Genomic DNA, 19,795 nt, shown 5'->3' with positions numbered 1-19,795 from the left:
AGGCCAAAATTATCGCCGATTGACGCACAGCTACGGACTTACACAAAGCAGATCATTCCGGTGCTAGGCAGCGCCACGGTAGTCGTGACCCACAAAGATTCGGAGAACAGGTTGCCACTCTGGATTGTCCCAGGGGACAGTCCCGCACTACTGGGGAGGAGTTGGCTTGCTGTCATGAACTGGAAATGGGGTGATGTCAATGCAATTTCCTCTGTGGAGCGAGTATCATGCTCACAGGTCCTGGACAAATTTGACTCATTATTTCAACCCGGCATTGGCACTTTCATGGGGGCCAAGGTAGTGATTCACATAAACCCGGACACCAGACCAGTACACCACAAGGCCAGAGCGGTGCCATACGTGATGCGGGAAAAGATAGAAGGCGAATTGGACCGCCTGTTGAGGGAAGGCATCATCTCGCCAGTCGAATTCAGTGACTGGGCGAGCCCGATTGTGCCGGTGCTCAAAGCGGATGGGTCGGTCAGGATATGTGGCGATTACAAGGCCACCATCAATCGGGTGTCACTCCAAGACCAGTACCCGCTACCGAGAGCGGAGGACCTCTTTGCGATGCTATCCGGTGGCAAACTTTTTTCAAAATTGGACCTGACCTCAGCTTACATGACCCAGGAGCTGGCGAGTGAGTCGAAGAAGCTGACCACCATCACGACACACAAGGGGTTGTTTGAGTACAACAGATGTCCGTTCGGGATTCGCTCGGCCGCCGCGATCTTCCAACGAAATATGGAAAGCCTCCTCAAGTCGATTCCAGGGACAGTGGTTTTTCAGGACGACATCCTCATTACGGGTTACAATACTGAAGAACACCTCCACAACCTGGAGGAGGTGCTACGCAGACTGGACCGGGTAGGTCTGCGACTGAAAAAGGCGAAGTGCGTCTTCCTAGCTCCAGAGGTAGAATTCCTGGGGATGAGGGTAGCAGCAGACAGGATCAGTTCTACTGCATCCAAGACGGAAGCGATCCAGAGAGCACCCAGACCCCGTAACACGACGGAGCTGCGTTCGTTCCTGGGGCTCCTGAACTATTTTGGGAACTTTCTTCCCAAATTGAGCACGCTGCTTGAGCCGCTACACGTGCTCCTATGCAAAGGTCGCGAATGGGTCTGGGGGGACAGCCAGGAAAGGGCTTTTAATAGAGCACGCAATTTGTTATGTTCCAACAATCTGTTAACGCTATATGACCCATGTAAGAAACTTGTGTCAACGTGCGATGCGTCGTCCTATGGTGTCGGGTGTGTGTTGCAGCATGTCAATGCCAAGGGTCAGTTACAGCCGGTAGCTTCTGCCTCCAGGAGTCCGTCCCAGGCAGAAAGGGGCTACGGGATGGTAGAAAAGGATGCGCTCGCATGTGTATATGCGGTAAAGAAAATGCACCAGTACCTGTTTGGCAGGAAATTTCAGCTGGAGACAGATCACAAACCCCTAACATCCCTTTTGGCCGACAACAAGGCCATAAATGCAAACGCATCGGCCCGCATACAGAGGTGGGCACTCACGTTAGCTGCCTATGACCACACAATTCGGCACAGACCGGGCATCGAAAACTGCGCCGATGCACTCAGCAGGCTCCCACTAGCCACCACTGAGAGGGCTACCGAGCATGGTGCTGAGATGGTCATGGCTGTTGAAGCTTTCGGAAGCGAAGGCTCACCCGTGACAGCCCGTCAGATTAAAGTCTGGACAAATAGAGACCCGCTATTGTCTCTAGTCAAGAAATGTGTCCTGAATGGGGACTGGGCAGCCACGTACAGGGCATGCCCTGAGAAATTTAAACCATTTCACAGGCGCAAGGATGAACTCTCGATTCAGGCCGATTGCCTACTGTGGGGAAACCGCGTAGTCATGCCCCAGATGGGCAGAGAGGTGTTCATCAGAGAACTCCACAATGGGCACCCAGGCATTGTCATGATGAAGGCAATTGCCAGGTCACACGTTTGGTGGCCAGGGATAGTCACAGATCTGGAACTTTGTGTTCGCAGGTGCAACACGTGTGCCCAGCTGGGCCATGCACCCAGGGAAGCCCCCCTTAGCCCCTGGCCATGGCCCGTCAAGCCTTGGTCACGCATCCATGTGGACTACGCAGGTCCTTTCATGGGGAAAATGTTTTTGGTTGTAGTCGACGCCTACTCCAAATGGATCGAGTGTGACATTTTAAATTCAAGCACATCCTCTGCCATGGTAGAAAGTCTACGGGCAATGTTCGCCGCCCACGGTCTACCGGACATCTTGGTCAGCGACAATGGCCCGTGCTTCACAAGCACTGAATTCCAGGACTTCATGGCAGGCAATGGAATTAACCATGTTAGAACGGCACTGTTCAAGCCGGCCTCAAACGGCCAGGCAGAACGAGCAGTGCAGATAATCAAACAGGGGATGCTCAGATTCCAAGGGGGTTCCCTACAAACCCGCTTATCACGCCTCCTGTTGGCCTATAGATCCCGACCACACTCGCTCACAGGGGTTCCACCCGCAGAGCTACTAATGAAAAGGACGCTCAAAACCCGATTATCCCTTATACACCCCACCATGAAAGAAATTGTCGAGAGCAGGCGCCAGTCACAATATCACTACCATGACAGGAATGCGAGGGCGCGATGTATTGATGTAAATTATCCTGTTTTTGTCCTCAACTACGCTGCAGGGCCCAAATGGCTCGCAGGCACTGTGGTTGCCAAAGAGGGAAATAGGATTCTGGTAGTTAAACTTACCAATGGACAAATCTGCCGCAAACATGTGGATCAAACAAAAAGGAGGTTCAGCAACCCCATAGAAGAAGCAGAGGAAGAACACGATATAGAGTTCACTCCACCACAGGTGACCGAACACCAGAACCAAAGGGAGGAGAGCCCAGTCACTGTGGGCAGTCCGGACAGGCCTGAGGCACTGCAAACAGCAGACACTCAGGCCAGCGCCCAACAACCGGAGCCCCAACTCAGGCGCTCTACAAGGGAGCGTAAACCACCAGAGAGACTCAACCTGTGATCCCAATAAGACTTTGAGGGGGGAGGTGATGTCATGTATTCAACCAGCATTGTAACCCATGTATAAACTGACCTAAGTTGTACACCGTGAAAACACTGACCACTAGGTGGGAGACACTCCTAACCTGGGCCTTCAGGTATAAAAGGGGAAGCTCCACCCACCTTCATCACTTGAGTGCTAAGGAATAAAGGACAGGTCACAGACTGACCTTCTCTCAAGCATGGGCCTCGTGTGCATTTATACTGTGTAGTAAGGACGTATCACAAGCCATGTTCCATATAAACGTAAACTAATCACGCTTGTGCATTCCCTTAGTGCCTGTTTGTCTTTGCCTGTCCTAGTGCTCCTACGCAGTGTTACCCCAGTGGCTGCAGCATGGCTGGTGGAAGGCTGCTGACTTTTAGTGGAGGAGACTGCAGATGGGCCAGGTGGATGATCTTGAGCAGCTCTGGGCCTAGAAGGCCTGGCTGCATACTGCAACATCTTGGCAGCAGTCTGGGCTGACTGGCTGACAGGCAACAGCAAGGGCACTGGCAGAGTCGCAGTGGTGGGAGAAATAATGCTGTCCTCCTGAAAGAGGGCAGCAGGTTCATGATCAATGGAGTGTTTGCTAACCCTCAGGGTAGTGCCTCACCAATCCTAGTAATCTGTTGTCGGACAGATTGTTGGACTGCTGTGACACCCTACAAGCCCCTTTGAATCCACAGCCATGATTGCAGTAGTCTGAGCTTGCTTAAGAGCAAGCTGACTTTGCATGACAGCAGTCTGTGCTTCAACTGCAACATTCAGACGTTGGATGGCTGCTGCTTGTGCTGCAATGGAAGCTGAGACATCGGCCATCAGACGCAGCAACATTGTTGCATACACAACTGTGCTAATGGAGTTGGTCACCACTTCCATGCTGGAAAGGACGGGCTCCAAGCTCTGCGCAAAGTCCTGTGCCAAGTTGGTGTCGGACTCCTCCATGCTCCTTGACATTGTATGCAGGCTTCCCAATACACCAATATTTCACTGCGCATACCCATACATTCTTTTGTAGCCTACCCTATCGAAGTCCTCATCTGAGACCTCTACAGCAGAACTCGTATGTGACCGTGCCCTCCAGCGAGCTGGCACATGGACTATCCAAACACCTTGCTCTGGCTGCAGGACACTCGTGCCTGTGTCTCACCATGTCCAGATTCCACCTCTATCCTATCTTCTAAAATACATTCAAAGTGTCAGTATCTGAATTGGTGGCTGCAAGTGTTAAATCGAGTGAGAGTGTCTTCATCACCACTATCTTCTTGCTCTTCCACCATTGCCCGGGCAGGTTGTAGTTCTTGGGTATCTGAAAGTAGAAAGACACAGGTTAAGGTTGTGGTGAGGGAGAGGGGGAAAGTAAGAGGCGCATGGTTAAATCATCTGCAGCTTGTAAATCAAAAGAAGTTGTGGGATGAGGGGGAAGTGGGTTGTGAGAAGGAGGATTAGGTTTGAGGATATTGTCATCTTCAATGGTTTCAGCCCGCCGCTGGCCACGGCCTCAGCAATAGCCATTCCTATAATGGCCAGCACTGTCTCCTCCATGGGAGTTAGGACATGCAGGCGAGCCTGTTCCCCCGCCGGTTAGAACCTGCTGCCTCCGGTTGTGCACCACCTTGTCCTGCAAGGGAAAGGGAAGTATGTCAGTGAGTGTACAATCTGTCTGGGTGATATGGCTGTCATGCTTGAATAGCTGGCAGTGTGTGCAAGCTGTGAGATGAGGCTTGCGGCGGTGCTAAGTGTGTGAGGTGAAGCTATAAATGTTAGATATGAGTCTTGATTGATAAGAGATTGTTACTAGGTGAGTGATGGGGAGTGTGGTGCATTGAGCAGTGGTTGAGGCTAATGGTGCAGTTGGTGGGATATGGCATTTGAAGATGCATTCACTGACCTTAACCATTTGTGTGAAGCCATTAACCTTCTTGCCGCACTGCATCCAGGTACTCGGGGTTTGACTCCTGGCATTGACATCCACGGCTACCTGCTCCTACTGCCTTCTCAGCATGTGTCTGGAGGGCCTCCGGGCCCCCTGCGGATACAGGATATCTCTCCTCTTTTCCACCTCCTCCACCAAGGCCTCGAGTACAGCGTCCGACAGCCTTAGATCCCGCTTTCTCCAATGTTGTGCCTTTCTTCATTGTTTCCCAGGTCAGATTCACTTCCCGAACGACTGCTAGCACCAGCCAGTATGCATCTCTCCTTTAAGAGTTGCAGGCTAGCTTTAAGCAGTGCAGGCTAGCTTTAACTGGTGTTAGCAAGTAACAATTTTGGGCCCCCTGTTGATGCGTGCAGCCAATGAACAGTGTGGTTAGCACTGGCTGCATGCTGCAATCATGGAAATGAGCAGTCAACACAAAGTTGGCATGCTGCTTGCATTGCAATTATTGGGCGTGCATCGCGATCCCCACGCCTGTTTTTGGGAGCTACCAAATTTAGCCCCCATAGATTTCTGCAACAATAAAATTCTATGATGCAGTGTTTGATGTAGTCTTGTTGCTGATCAATAATTGCCCTTGCAAAAGGAAAATGTTGATAATTTGTTTCTCTCATTTATCCTCTGTATGGAAGACAGGTTTGGCAAATTCAATGATTCTGCTCTCATTATGTATATTGCAGCCCAAGAAGGCTGATTTGAAATTCTGTTGATTTAATTACCTTTCAAACTCTAATATTATTTTCTATATTTTCAGGACTGTTTGGAAATATCAAGTTATTTCCCATTGTGTTCTTCCAATGCCATTATTGCTAAATACTTTGAGATGTGTCAGAAGGATGTTTGCGCTTGTAAAGGAGCAGGACAATGTAAATGTGTCAATTTTAAAGAAATCTCACGTCAGTGCATACATAAATCTTCAGTCTGGGATAATTGGAGGAAACCTACAAACTGTGGTAAGTTATCTCTGCAGAGGACAGTCAGAAATTGAACCAAACTATTTTAAAAGTTAATAGGACTGCTATTTTTTTCAATCTCTTGAATTAATCAACAAACAAGATTTTAGTAATTAATTTTTGCTGCTTAACAGCTTTGTGTAGGTCAAATTATAAAATCAACAACTTTTCCTTCTCAGCACCACCCACCTGTCCTGGGGATCAGATTTACGACGAGTGTGGTCCTGCTTGCATTCCAACCTGTACCGATCCAAATGTTCAACAACAGTGCGATCAGTGTGTGAATACTTGTCATTGTCCAGAAGGTAATTATGTTTAATAGTTATCGATGGTTCAACTTTCTTTGAGAATACTTTTTACCTAATATTATTCAATGGTTGCGCCAATACATTTTCACAAATTGAAAATCTTTTTAAACTGCTTAGTTTGGAATGAAAGGGGTAAGCTTAACAAAAAGGCTGACAAGAGGAAAAAGGTTGAATCCATCTTTTGATGGATCCATGATTTTGTTTCTCATTTCTCTCTTTGAATGATCTGCTGAAGTGAAACACGTTCATTGTTTAACATGACTACTGTGATCAAGTACAGCAAAAAGATTTCCTTTAAAAACTTTGAAAAGACTGAATCAAGTTTATAATAGGCAATTCTCAGACAATTGACATTGTTTTTGACATGAAGCTTTGTATTTCCCCTTTAATGACACACTATTCTTGTGTAACAGGTGTAACTTTATAGCTAAGAGTAATCAGTTGTCCACATTCTGGGTAGATTTGTTAAAGCGAGTGGAAATAGCCTTGTATTTTTGGAAATGGAAACAGGCTATGGGAGTGTGCAATCCTGCAGCAGGGTCGTTTTCTTCTGAATTGTCATGGATTCAATTAATTTGGCATTCTGTAATGTGTGCGCCTGGAGCTTTCCCATTTCCATTGGAGATTTAACTATTCTCGAATAAAACATTGCCAAAAAAAAGTCAAAATAAGTTGGATATCTTCAGATGAAAGTCATGTGCTTTGTTTTTGTTATGAATCAATGTATCCTGTACTGAGGTATTTATTTTACTATACTTCAGTAAAAAGGAGGGAGAGAGAAAACAGGGAATTATAGACCGGTCAGCCTGACCTCAGTAGTGGGTAAAATGATGGAATCAATTATTAAGGATGTCATAGCAGCGCATTTGGAAAATGGGGACATGATAGGTCCAAGTCAGTATGGATTTGTGAAAGGGAAATCATGCTTGACAAATCTTCTGGAATTTTTTGAGGATGTTTCCAGTAAAGTGGACAAAGGAGAACCAGTTGATGTGGTATATTTGGACTTTCAGAAGGCTTTCGACAAGGTCCCACACAAGAGATTAATGTGCAAAGTTAAAGCACATGGGATTGGGGGTAGTGTGCTGACGTGGATTGAGAACTGGTTGGCAGACAGGAAACAAAGAGTAGGAGTAAATGGGTACTTTTCAGAATGGCAGGCAGTGACTAGTGGGGGTACCGCAAGGTTCTGTGCTGGGGCCCCAGCTGTTTACATTGTACATTAATGATTTAAACGAGGGGATTAAATGTAGTATCTCCAAATTTGCAGATGACACTAAGTTGGGTGGCAGTGTGAGCTGCAAGGAGGATGCTATGAGGCTGCAGAGTGACTTGGATAGGTTAGGTGAGTGGGCAAATGCATGGCAGATGAAGTATAATGTGGATAAATGTGAGGTTATCCACTTCGGTGGTAAAAACAGAGAGACAGACTATTATCTGAATGGTGACAGATTAGGAAAAGGGAAGGTGCAACGAGACCTGGGTGTCATGGTACATCAGTCATTGAAGGTTGGCATGCAGGTACAGCAGGCGGTTAAGAAAGCAAATGGCATGTTGGCCTTCATAGCGAGGGGATTTGAGTACAGGGCCTTGGTGAGGCCACACCTGGAGTATTGTGCACAGTTTTGGTCTCCTAACTTTAGGAAAGACATTCTTGCTATTGAGGGAGTGCAGCGAAGATTCACCAGACTGATTCCCGGGATGGTGGGACTGACCTATCAAGAAAGACTGGATCAACTGGGCTTGTATTCACTGGAGTTCAGAAGAATGAGAGGGGACCTCATAGAAACGTTTAAAATTCTGACGGGTTTAGACAGGTTAGATGCAGGAAGAATGTTCCCAATGTTGGGGAAGTCCAGAACCAGGGGTCATAGTCTGAGGATAAGGGGTAAGCCATTTGGGACCGAGATGAGGAGAAACTTCTTCACCCAGAGAGTGGTGAACCTGTGGAATTCTCTACCACAGAAAGTAGTTGAGGCCAATTCACTAAATATATTCAAAAGGGAGTTAGATGAAGTCCTTGCTACTCGGGGGATCAAGGGGTATGGCGAGAAAGCAGGAAGGGGGTACTGAAGTTTCATGTTCAGCCATGAACTCATTGAATGGCGGTGCAGGCTAGAAGGGCTGAATGGCTTGCTCCTGCACCTATTTTCTATGTTTCTATGCTTCTATGTTTCAGGTACTGTCCTTGATACCCAAAGAGACGGCAACAGATGCATAAGCCCGAAGGCATGCCCTTGTGAATTCGGTGGAGTAATTTATAACTCTACGGAAAAGAGAAAGACTTTCTGCCACTCATGGTAATGGTTACCAGCTCAAGTCATATGCGTGTCAATAAATTAATGTTCAAACCTTTCAGCAAAAATACCTTGCTATAAATGTATTTCCTTATACTTTTAGCACCTGCCAAAGTGGAATGTGGGAGTGCGCTGATCTTAACTGCCCTGAAATATGCAAAATTGAAGAAGGAACACATATCACAACATTTGATGGCCAATACTATAATTTGATCGGAGATTGCTCATACTATGCTGTTGTTGTACGTGAGCTTTTGCTGCATCAACTGTTTTTAATTGTTGTTATTTCGTTTTTCAAAGAAGCACTTTGCTATAATATAACACACCTTGCTGAGTTATATATTTCAAATTGTTTTTCACAGACAAAAGATTGGTCAGTAAAAATTGAAATGCATCCATGTCAAGCTGCATATGAACAGACATGTTTAGAGCGAATTACGTACACAAAGTATCAGGTAAGATTTTGGAATATTATTCATTTAGTCACTTTGTGTTCCATTTTTTTTTCTAAATGTTATAACATTGATTTTTTTCATTCTAGAACACCTACATATTTAATAATGATGGCACTGTCAACTCTAATGGAAATATAGTGGGAATTCCTCTAGAAAATGGTAAATTACCTGTTAATCAATCAACCTATCAAACAATCAGACAAATGATGATTAAAATGAAGTTAACCTGATTTCTTTTTCCCCAGGTGATATAACAATATTTCAACAATCTTCAATGTACCTTCAAGTAATAACGAATTCTGGGCTGAAAATGCAAATACAGCTATCTCCAATCATGCAGCTTTACATGTCACTGCCCAAAAGTGCCAAGGGAAGCACAAAAGGTACAACTAACTGTATTTTTGAGGGAACAATTATTACATTGATTGTGTGATCAGTGTGCTAAACTAGATCTGCGCTGCTGCATCTAAAGAAATTGGTGAAAAAAAGAGCTCGGGACTGTTTCTATCCTATTGATGGTGTCCAGTCTTTTTTGTACTTTATAGCTTCATAAAATAATGCACCAATCCTAGTTTTCAGTTAACGAATTCATCAACTCCCCTTGTTTCCTTTGTTTATTAGTTTGCTCTATTGACCTTTTGCATTGGTTGAAGAGGAACAATTAAAGCAATCAGTAGGATTACAAAAGCAACATTGCTGCACCCATGTGCTAAGTATGGTTGTTGCCTACTAGAATACTCCAGTATATACGAAAATATGCTGTGTTTCTTTTCATATATGGTATTTGACATTAAAATTTTGAAGTTAAATATATGTAAAATTTCTGAGCCGAAATTGCCCTTCGCTCCAAACTGGGCACACTTACCGTATCTTTAAGTTTTTCCCGCCCCAATCCCCGATCAAAATTCAGCACTTGTTTTTATTTAGTGTGTCGGGGTGGATATCTTGGGGGCTGTGGGGCGGAAGTGCCCTTGCAAGAGGGGGTGCTAGGCTGCCTGTTGGTAACCCTGCCAAACCTGGGGAAAGCTGTCAGTGGCACCGACCTGCGGCGGCACCGCTCCAGTGAGGCAATCCCACACAGGGCAGTTTCCTGCGGGGGTTGGAAAGCAGGTCGCCGCCGGTCGGTAAGGGGTCGGCGCGTGCCCGATGCGGCGGGAAAACGGGCATTGCAGTAACCCGTTCCTGCCACTTCCTGCCCGGGGGCAATTTCGGACGGGTCGGCCCATCCGTCTGCCCCCGGTCGGTAAGGCCTCTCCGCTCCAGAGGCGGTAATGGAGCTTATAGAGGGGGGAAATTTCAGCCCCTTCATGTTTACTAGAAAAAATTGTTTCAGAATTCATAATACATAGCCTTACATCAGCTCCTTTAAAGACTCTTCTAATATTGAGTTGATTTCCCTCCAGCTGACACAGACAGTATGCACAGAAAATACTTTGACTATGCATATCAGTATCATTGTTCACATCCACGAGCCAGTCGCTTTTGTAAAACCTTCCCCAGAACTGCATTAAACTGTCTGTTAGAATAAGACTTTGAATTATTCCCACAATCTCCTTATTTTGGCAATGACTGTGTGTGTCTCTAATATATACTGTGAGCTAGATTCATCTTGCAGGAGTAAAAGATCCTCCCAAAACAGACTGGGGATAATTTTAACCTAACCCGCCTGTTGGGAAACTGACGGGATTGGGGAGAACACGAGTTTTACACTCTGCCCAATCGTACGCTCTATTGACGTCACTGGAGAGTAAAACCAGGTGGGGTGTAAAACTAGCGTTACAACCGATCCGTCAATTTCCCAACGGGCAGGTTAGGTTAAAATTCCCTGTTTAGAGAAAACAAATATATTTTGTGTAACATTTTAATGAACTGCAGGTTATTAATGGGATAAACTCAATTTTATTCATCTATCAGAAAAAGTTACATATAAACATAACTGGTGTCTTGTGATGACCTGTACTTCTTTACCCAGGCTTATGCGGCACCTTCAATGACAATGCAGACGATGACTTTCTATCTGCACATGGCATTGTGGAGTACACACATGTTGCTTTCTCTAATTCTTGGAAAGATGGTTCCGGATGCCCTTCACCAAAAGTGAATCCTACCTGCGTTAGTTCAGAAAATGGTAACTTGTGAATAGAATCTTCCTCATGGTATTTTACTTTGTTTAGATTTTTTTTAGACATTCTACTCTGTGGACCAAAGCTTCTCTTTCCTTCTGAGGGCTTTTAATCCTCATCTGGCCAGAGTTCAGTATACTCACGAACAGCAGTCACTCTCAGCATTATAACACATTAAAGATTAATCTGGTATAGTAGCAGGGGGAATCTATTAAAGACTGTTTCTTCCAAATTCTCGTGGAATATCCGATTGTGCAAGAAACATTTTCTTAAGAAAATATTTTTAATTCTTGCAGACTGATTTATATTTCTTGTTTCTTTCTAAGCATTTTTATTATCTGTAACTTCTAGAAGGCAGATTGATAAACACTGTAGTGAAATGAGGCCAAATAGAACCCAAAAATTTGATTTATTTTATATGTATTATGTGAACAAACAGAATATTCAATGCAATTAATTGAAATTCAATGTAATTCCTATTGCTTCTTGTAACATTACAAATATTAAACTATGCAACACCACTCCAGATACAGGCTTAGCTTATGTCAGTATTTGCTGAACTGACTGGCTCTAACTTTAGGAAAAGAGAGTTCCCCGATTGCCTTTTAAATCTAAATTTTTCCGTAGACTACCTGGTTCCAACTTGACCAGACTTAACCTGCGATCCTGCTCAAACTCTGAGTAAGGGAATGGCTAGTTGAGCTGACAATGAAAGCTGCCAGTGGCCTCCTAGGTGTAGGTCTTTAGCTGTGCTCAAAACAAATGAAGCTACATTATATATGTGAATCTTGTTAAAACATACTAATGAACCCCACTGTCTCAAACTCAGGTGGTATACGAGAAACACAATTCTTTTAGTTACTTTGCTAATCCTGATTGCTGAATCGAATGCGCATTCTCAAATATGTTGTGTGGATTTAACCTCTTGACAACTGAATTTATCTTAATATAAATTAACCCAGAATCTCCCCTAAGCCTAATAGGCAAGAATGTTGAACTCTGACAAAGTGCTATTTGAGTAAGGTGTGGTAAGACGGGGCTGGGGGGGGGGGGGGAGAGAGGAGGGGGTGATGGTGGGGAGAGGGTGGGGGAGGGGGCGTGGAGGCAGGGGGTGGAATATCATGCCAGATTCTGAGATTCTGATCTTGCCTGACAAATCCAGAGGCACACTGTCAACAGTGCATTGATCAGGAGAGAGATTTTCCTCTTGATAGTTCTCTTTGAAGCATCTTGGGACGTTTTATGACGTTAAAGGCTTTATACAAATGTATGTTGTCATTGGTCAGGAAATGGAGGACAATTTAGTGTCCTTACTGACACCTTGGCTGAAATCAAGTAATTCAGCACAGATTCGATCACTTCTGATTTTATATAATCATAACTTACATTTGTTTTGCAGAAAACTACGCCAAAGAACATTGTGCATATTTAAAAGACCCTGCAGGAATTTTCTCCAAGTGCCATTCTACAGTGGAGTTTGACAATTATTATGAAGTAAGTCAGAATTCTGTATGAACTTTTACAAATGAAAATAAGTTATAATCAAACTAACAGGTCAAAATTTCCTTAGAAATTATGTTTAGTTATACACAGTTAATATTACAGTATTTTACTGTAATAGGATTTTGTTTATGCTCCCAAATCTAGGGCAGGCTTCAAATAGCATAGACACACCATGGACCTCATCCTCCTTTCTGCCGATTTTCAATGAAGTATCATTTACAATTGGGATTAAGACAAAAGTAGATTATTAGAACACATAACAACATAAGAAAAAGGAGCAGGAGTAGGCCATACAGCCCCTCGAGCCTGCACCGCCATTTAATACAATCATGGCTGATCCGATCATAGACTCAGCTCCACTTCCCTGCCCGCTCTCCATAACCTGTTATTCCCTTATCGTTTAAGAAACTGTCTATTTCTGTCTTAAATTTATTCAATGTCCCAGCTTCCACAGCTCTCTGAGGCAATGAATTCCACAGATCCACAACCCTCTGAGAGAAATGTCTCCTCATCTCAGTTTTAAATGGGCGGCCCCTTATTCTAACATTATGCCCTCCAATTCTTGTCTCCCCTATCAGTGGAAACATCCTCTTTGCATCCACCCTGTCAAGCCCCCTCACAATCTTATACATTTCAATAAGATCACCTCTCATTCTTCTGAATTCCAATGAGTAGAGGCCCAACCTACTCAACCTTTCCTCATAAATCAATCTCCTCATCCCCGGAATCAACCTAGTGAACCTTCCCTGAACTGCCTCCAAAGCAAGTATATCCTTTTGTAAATATGGAAACTAAAACTGCACGCTGTATTCCAGGTGTGGCCTCACCAATACCCTGTACAACTGTAGCACGATTTCCCTGCTTTTATACTTCATCCCCTTTGCAATAAAGGCCAAGATTCCATTGGCCTTCCTGATCATTTGCTGTCCCTGCATACTAACCTTTTGTGTTTTATGCAAAAGTACCCCCAGGTCTCGCTGTACTGCAGCACTTTGCAATCTTTCTCCATTTAAATAATAACTTGCTCTTTGATTTTTTTTCTGCTAAAGTGTATGACCTCACACTTTCCAACATTATACTCCATCTGCCAAATTTTTGCCCACTCACCTAGAGTCTATGTCCTTTTGCAGATTTTGTATGTCCTCCTCACACATTGCTTTTCCTCCCTTTTTTGTATCGTCAGCAAACTTGGCCAGGTTACACTCGGTCCCTTCCTACAAGTCGTTAATATAGATTGTAAATAGTTGGGGTCCCAGCACTGATCCCTGTGGCATCCCACTGGTTACTGATTGCCAACCCGGGAATGAACCATTTATCCCTACTCTCTGTTTTCTGTTAGTTAGCCAATCCTCTATCCATGTTAATATATTACCCCCAACTCCATGAACTTTTATCTTGTGCACACAAGTAAAATAAGCATTTTACATCGTTTGGATGCGCAGGGCACATTATGCTGAAAATCATTCAGATATACCAAGCTACCCATTATCTTAATAATACAATCTTAGGCTATTGGGCAGAAATTTAAAGTTGCATTCCTTTAATCGTTCCAGTAAAAGTTACAGGGTATTGATAGGTTGAGGTTTAATCAATATAAATAAGAAGCATTGTTTCTCTATACAGATTTTAAAAGAAAGACTTTATATAGCGCCTTTCACGACCACCGGGCGTCTCAAGTACTTTTGGAGTGTAGTCACTGTTGTAATAAAGTCATGATGATATCCACAATGGAGATGTTTAAAAGCAGACTTTTATAACAATATGCTTTTTGTTGTGTTTTTAGATGTGTAAAGTTGCCTCATGTAACTGTGAGAAGGTCAACGACTGTGTGTGTGCTGCAATGGAAGCCTATTCTCATGCTTGTGCTGCAAAGGGCATCATCATGAACAACTGGAGACGATCAATTTGCAGTATGTGGATTTTGCTCACATATATTATATATCATAATCATATTATAATTATATATATTATATATGATAATCACAGAAAGAAAAATGACAGAGGAACATTCGTATTTCATTTAGCCCCTGTGCACTTCTCCGCCACTTAATTACATCATAGCTGATCTGCACCCTGACTCCAATTTCCTACCTTTGCTCCATTTCCCTTGATTCCCTTACCTAACAAAAATCTATCAATCTCAGTCTTGAACGCTAATATTTTCCCGCATCCACAGCCTTTTGTAGAAGAGAGTATGAGCTTTTTTATGATGTTTCTCCACTGTTTTAATGACAGTCTAACCTATTTATCTTAACTCTTTGCCCCCTAGCCCTGAAATTCTATACACAGCAGAAAAATGTAGCTGTTTCCAACCTATTGAAGCCCCACATAAAACTTTAAAGCTTCTATCAAGACCTTTCTTAGTCTTTTCTCAAGGGGGAAAGGCCCATTGGTACATAATCACTCTTGGTTATTATTGTTGTCACCTTCTGCTGAACTCTCCCCAATAACACACCACTTTTGAAATAGAGGAACTGCAAACAGGACAAATATTCCAGATGTGATCTAACATCCCCTACAATTTTAAAGGCATATTTTTTGATTAGTATGTTATACCCTTATGCTGTGGTATAGAAGATTTCTCCATGCTACTCTGTTTCTGTTGCTGCTGTGGAAATATATTGAAATACAGCCCTTCTTTCATACGACTACTACCAATTCTTACCAGTTCCATACTTCTATTTGTTTACATCCCCCTGTGTAACTCTGCAGGAATTTCCTCATGATTGCCTTTACAATATTTTAACAAGCAGAAAGCCATTTTTTAGAATATTTGCTCATTTAACCCCATCCATTTCTGAATAGCACCAGCCCTCAAAGCACTGATCAGAATAGTCCACCAGTGCAATATACTGGTGATGCACCACTGTTAACACTAAGCTACTCTTTTGCAACAATTAGCAACCAGAGGAAGATATACCTTTAAGGAGAGGTGTACATTGGAACAGGAGTAGGCCATTCAGCCTCTCGAACCTGTTCCACCATTCAATTACATCATGGCTAATCAAATTCCCAGTAGGAAATCTTAGTAACTGCTATGTAAAATGAAATGATAAATGAAGGGTTGAAGTTGGTGTACTTAGGATGTACTCAGGATTGAGTATAGGACTTAGCAGATCTATATGTAACAATAGTGAAGAAAAAAGTATAAAAGAAACACTATGACGTCCTTCTTCTCTGCTAATTACTAAGTATGTTTAATGATATTTTACTAACATTATGGCATCTTTCATGAAAGAAAATAACTTTTTTTTATTCGTTCATGCGATGTGGGCATCGCTGGCAAGGCCAGCATTTATTGCCCATCACTAATTGCCCTTGAGAAGGTGGTGGTGAGCCGCCTTCTTGAACTGCTGCAGTCCATGTGGTGGGTACTCCCACAGTGCTGTTAGGAAGGGAGTTACAGGATTTTGACCCAGCAACGATGAAGAAACGGCGATATATTTCCAAGTCAGGATGGTGTGTAACTTGGAGGGGAACTTCCAGGTGGTGGTGTTCCTATGCGTCTGTTTCCCTTGTCCTTCTAGATGGTAGAGGTCAAGATGCTATCTAAGATACCTTGGCGAATTGCTGCAGTACATCTTGTAGATGGTACACACTGCAGCCATGGTGCACCGGTGGTGGTGGGGAGGAGTGAATGTTTAAGGTGGTCGATGGGGTACCAATGAAGCAGGCTGCTTTGTCCTGGATGGTGTCAAGCTTCTTGATTGTCATTGGAGCTACCCTCCTCCAGGCAAGTGGAGAGTACTCCACCCTACTCCTGACTTGTGCCTTATAGATGGTGGAAAGGCTTTGGCAAGAAAGGAGGTGAGACAGTCACCACAGAATACCCAGCCTCTGACCTGCTCTTGTAGCCACAGTATTTATGTGGCCGGCCCAGTTAAATTTCTAGTCATTGGTGACCCCCAGGAAGTTGTGATGGAGGATTTGACAATGGTAATGCTGTTGAATGTCAAGGGGCGGTGGTCAGACTCTCTTTTATAGGAGATAGTCATTGCCTGGAACTTGTGTGGCGCGAATGTTACTTGCCACTAATCAACCCAAGCCTGAGTGTTGTCCAGGTCTTGCTGCATGCGGGCATGGAATGCTTCATTATCTGAGGAGTTGTGAATGGAACTGAACACTGTGCAATAATCAGCAAACATCCTCACTTCTGATCCTATGGTGGAGGGAAGGTCATTGATGAAACAGCTAATGATGGTTGGGCCTAGGACATTGCCCTGAGGAACTCCTGCAGCGATGCCCAGGAGCTGAAATGACTGGCCTCCAACCCCCACAACCATTTTGGTTTGTATTAGGTGTGACTCCAGCCAGTGGAGTATTTTACCCCTGATTCCCATTGACTTCAATTTTACTAAGGCTCCTTGATGCCACGGTCAAGTGCTGCCTTGATGTCAAGGGCACTCACTCTTACCTCACTCTGGAACTCAGCTCTTTTGTCCATTTTTGGACCAAGGCTGTAAAGAGGTCTGGAGCTGAGTGGTCCTGGTGGAATCCAGACTGAGCATCGGTGAGCAGGTTATTGGTAAGTGCTGCTTGATAGCAATATCGCCGACGCCTTCCATTACTTTGCTGATGATTGAGAGTAGACTGATGGGGCAGTAATTGGCTGGATTGGATTTGTCCCACTTTTTGTGGACAGAACATACCTGGGCAGTTTTCCACTTTGTCGGATGTTGTAGTTGTACTGGAACAGCTTGTCTAGAGGCGCTGCTAGTCCTGGAGCACAAGTCTTCAGGACGCTAGCCGGGATGTTTTAGGGGCCCATAGCCTTTGCTGTATCCAGTGTGCACTGCCGTTTCATGATATCGCGTGGAGTGAATTGAATTGGCTGAAGACTGGCTTCTTTGAAGGTGGGGACCTCAGGAGGAGGCCAAGATGGATCATCCACTGGGCACTTTTGAAGATGGTTCCGAAAACTTTCGCCTTGTTTTTTGCACTCACGTGTTGGGCTCCGCCCATCATTGAAGATGGGGATGTGCATGGAGCCCCCTCCTCTTGTTAGTTGTTTAATTGTCCACCACCACTAAATGTGGCAGGACTGCACTACTTTGATCTGATCCGTTGGTTGTGGGATTGCATGGCTCTGTCTATAGCATGCTGTTTCCATTGTTTAGCATGTATGTTGTCCTATATTGGCATTTCAATTTTAGGTATGTCTGCTGCTGCTCCTGACTGTGCAGTGGTCACTCATACCAACACTGTCATGGTCAGATGCATCTGCGACAGGTAGAACGAGGTCAAGTAGGTTTTTCCCTTGTGTTGGTTCTCTCACCACCTGCCGCTGGTCTGGCAGCTATGTCCTACCTGACTCAGCCAGCTCAGTCTGTAGTGGTGCTGCCGAGCCACTCTTGTTGATGGGCATTAAATTCCCCCACCCAGAGTATGTTCTGTGCCCTTGCTACCCTCAGTGCTTCTTTCAAGTGGTATTCAACATGTCCTGCTGGTGGGACAGGACATACCCCAGGGATGGTGATGAAGGATTCTAGGATGTTGCCTGAAAGGTATGATGTTGTGAGTTTGACTATTTTAGGCTGTTGCTTGACTAGTCTGTGGGACAGCTCTCCCAATTTTGGCACATATCCCCAGAGGTTAGTGAGGAGGAGTATGCTGGGTGTGCCTTTGTCATGTCCGGTGCCTATGTCGATGCAGGGAGGTCCGTCTGTATTTATTTTTTGTATACTTCTTGATAGTGGTTTGATACAACTGAGTGACCTGGTAGGCCATTTCAGAGTGCAGTTAAGAGTCAACCACATTGCTGTGGGTCTGGAGTCACATATAAGCCAGACCAGGGTAAGGACAGCAGATTTCCATCCCTAAAGGACATTAATGAACCAGATCATTTTTTACGACAATCTGGTAGTTTCATGGTCACCATTACTGATACTACCTTTTAGTCCAGATTTATTTGATAAACTGAATTTAAATTCCCGAGCTGCCGTGGTGGGATTTGAGATCACTTCTACGGATCATTCGTCCAGGCCTCTGGATTATTAGTCCAATAACATAACCACTATGCTATCGTACCCTGAATTGTGCAGTATTCTTGGAAAAGTTGGTTCACTCATCATTTATTATGATTTACTTCAATTCTAAAAAGTTTTACAATAAAGAACAAGATCAAAGTTGTCACAGAAACATAAAAAATGTTGCAGCCCGACATTTTTTTTGAAAATGTGGTTTAGTCTGCAGACAATGAATTGATTAGGTTAAGTCTTTGCCAGTTATAAAATCTCTTGAGTAATTAGCAATGCATTTATCAGGATTCGGGACTTTTGACTAAAATAAAATGGCTGACGTGAATTCTTCTGTTTCTTAGGTGTTACCTGCCCCAACACTCAGGTTTTTCACTATGATATGAGAGCTTGTAACCGTACCTGCAAACAACTGTCAATGACAAATTTCACATGTGGGGTTCAAGATGTTCCAGTTGCTGGCTGTGGCTGCCCTGAGGGAAAGTACATGGATGACAAAGGAGCCTGTGTGAGCAAATCAGAATGCCCGTGCTATGTTGGTGGTTTGATTATACCAAAAGACCACATTATTCCTCTAAGTGGAATGACATGGTGAGTACTTTTATTTTGCTCTGCACAATTTGTATCAATTAAGCAACTGTAAAATAATGAAGCGCAATTTTTCTCTCAGTTTCTGTGTCGATGGAGTTCCTTCCTGCCCTGATAGAATTCGCCCAACCATCCCACAAGGTAAACAATTTTTCAATCTCTGTTAAAGCCATTGAGATACAACATTTAAATTTAGAATCAAATTAATAAGTAATAATGATCTTAAAAAAATATTATGCTTTTCTTTAGATTGCAAAGGAAAAGTATTTTCAGACTGTAATACTGTCAGTATATGTAAGAAGACATGTGAAACTCTAAGCAAACCATGCGTAAGTGACCACAAACCTATACGTTTTTGGTGTTCATGTGTCCTAATTTATAGGCCAGTGGGTTGAACAATTCCCCAAGGCAGTTTTGTTTAATAGAGTTAACTATATAATGAATGGAATGATCCATTCTAGTTGCTATGCCATTTAGAATTATACTCTGTGGTTTCCAATTAAATTTATAACACAGAGAGCAAGATAGAATGTGGTTCTAGGCAATCTAGGTCTGTAGATATTTTGACACAGCCAATAATGGAGATTTTAACTTTGTGATGATTAATCCATAGATGCTGTATATTGGTAAGAT

General features: G+C 43.7%; 1 protein-coding gene and 1 long non-coding RNA gene across 2 annotated transcripts in view; one reads left to right on the top strand and one right to left on the bottom strand.

Moving 5' to 3' along the window:
• LOC139278570 (uncharacterized) overlaps positions 1-19,795 on the bottom strand; it is a 320,976-nt gene that overhangs the window by 212,011 nt on the left and 89,170 nt on the right. The gene's annotated exons all lie outside the window — the stretch shown is intronic.
• Positions 4,665-19,795, top strand: part of LOC139279038 (mucin-2-like) — a 63,499-nt gene continuing 48,368 nt past the window's right edge. The window contains exons 1-12 of the mRNA XM_070898372.1: positions 4,665-4,670; positions 5,715-5,913; positions 6,093-6,218; positions 8,401-8,521; positions 8,622-8,760; positions 8,881-8,973; positions 9,060-9,132; positions 9,219-9,356; positions 10,946-11,101; positions 12,496-12,590; positions 14,383-14,509; positions 18,919-19,165. Coding sequence (XP_070754473.1) covers positions 4,665-4,670; positions 5,715-5,913; positions 6,093-6,218; positions 8,401-8,521; positions 8,622-8,760; positions 8,881-8,973; positions 9,060-9,132; positions 9,219-9,356; positions 10,946-11,101; positions 12,496-12,590; positions 14,383-14,509; positions 18,919-19,165 — 1,520 coding nt within the window. The remainder of the gene's footprint in view (positions 4,671-5,714; positions 5,914-6,092; positions 6,219-8,400; positions 8,522-8,621; positions 8,761-8,880; positions 8,974-9,059; positions 9,133-9,218; positions 9,357-10,945; positions 11,102-12,495; positions 12,591-14,382; positions 14,510-18,918; positions 19,166-19,795) is intronic.

This window comes from Pristiophorus japonicus, chromosome 13 (assembly GCF_044704955.1).
Source record: "Pristiophorus japonicus isolate sPriJap1 chromosome 13, sPriJap1.hap1, whole genome shotgun sequence".
NCBI lineage: Eukaryota > Metazoa > Chordata > Chondrichthyes > Pristiophoridae > Pristiophorus > Pristiophorus japonicus.
The sequence above is the reverse complement of the archived record's forward strand: the minus strand, read 5'-3'. Positions and strand labels throughout refer to the sequence as shown.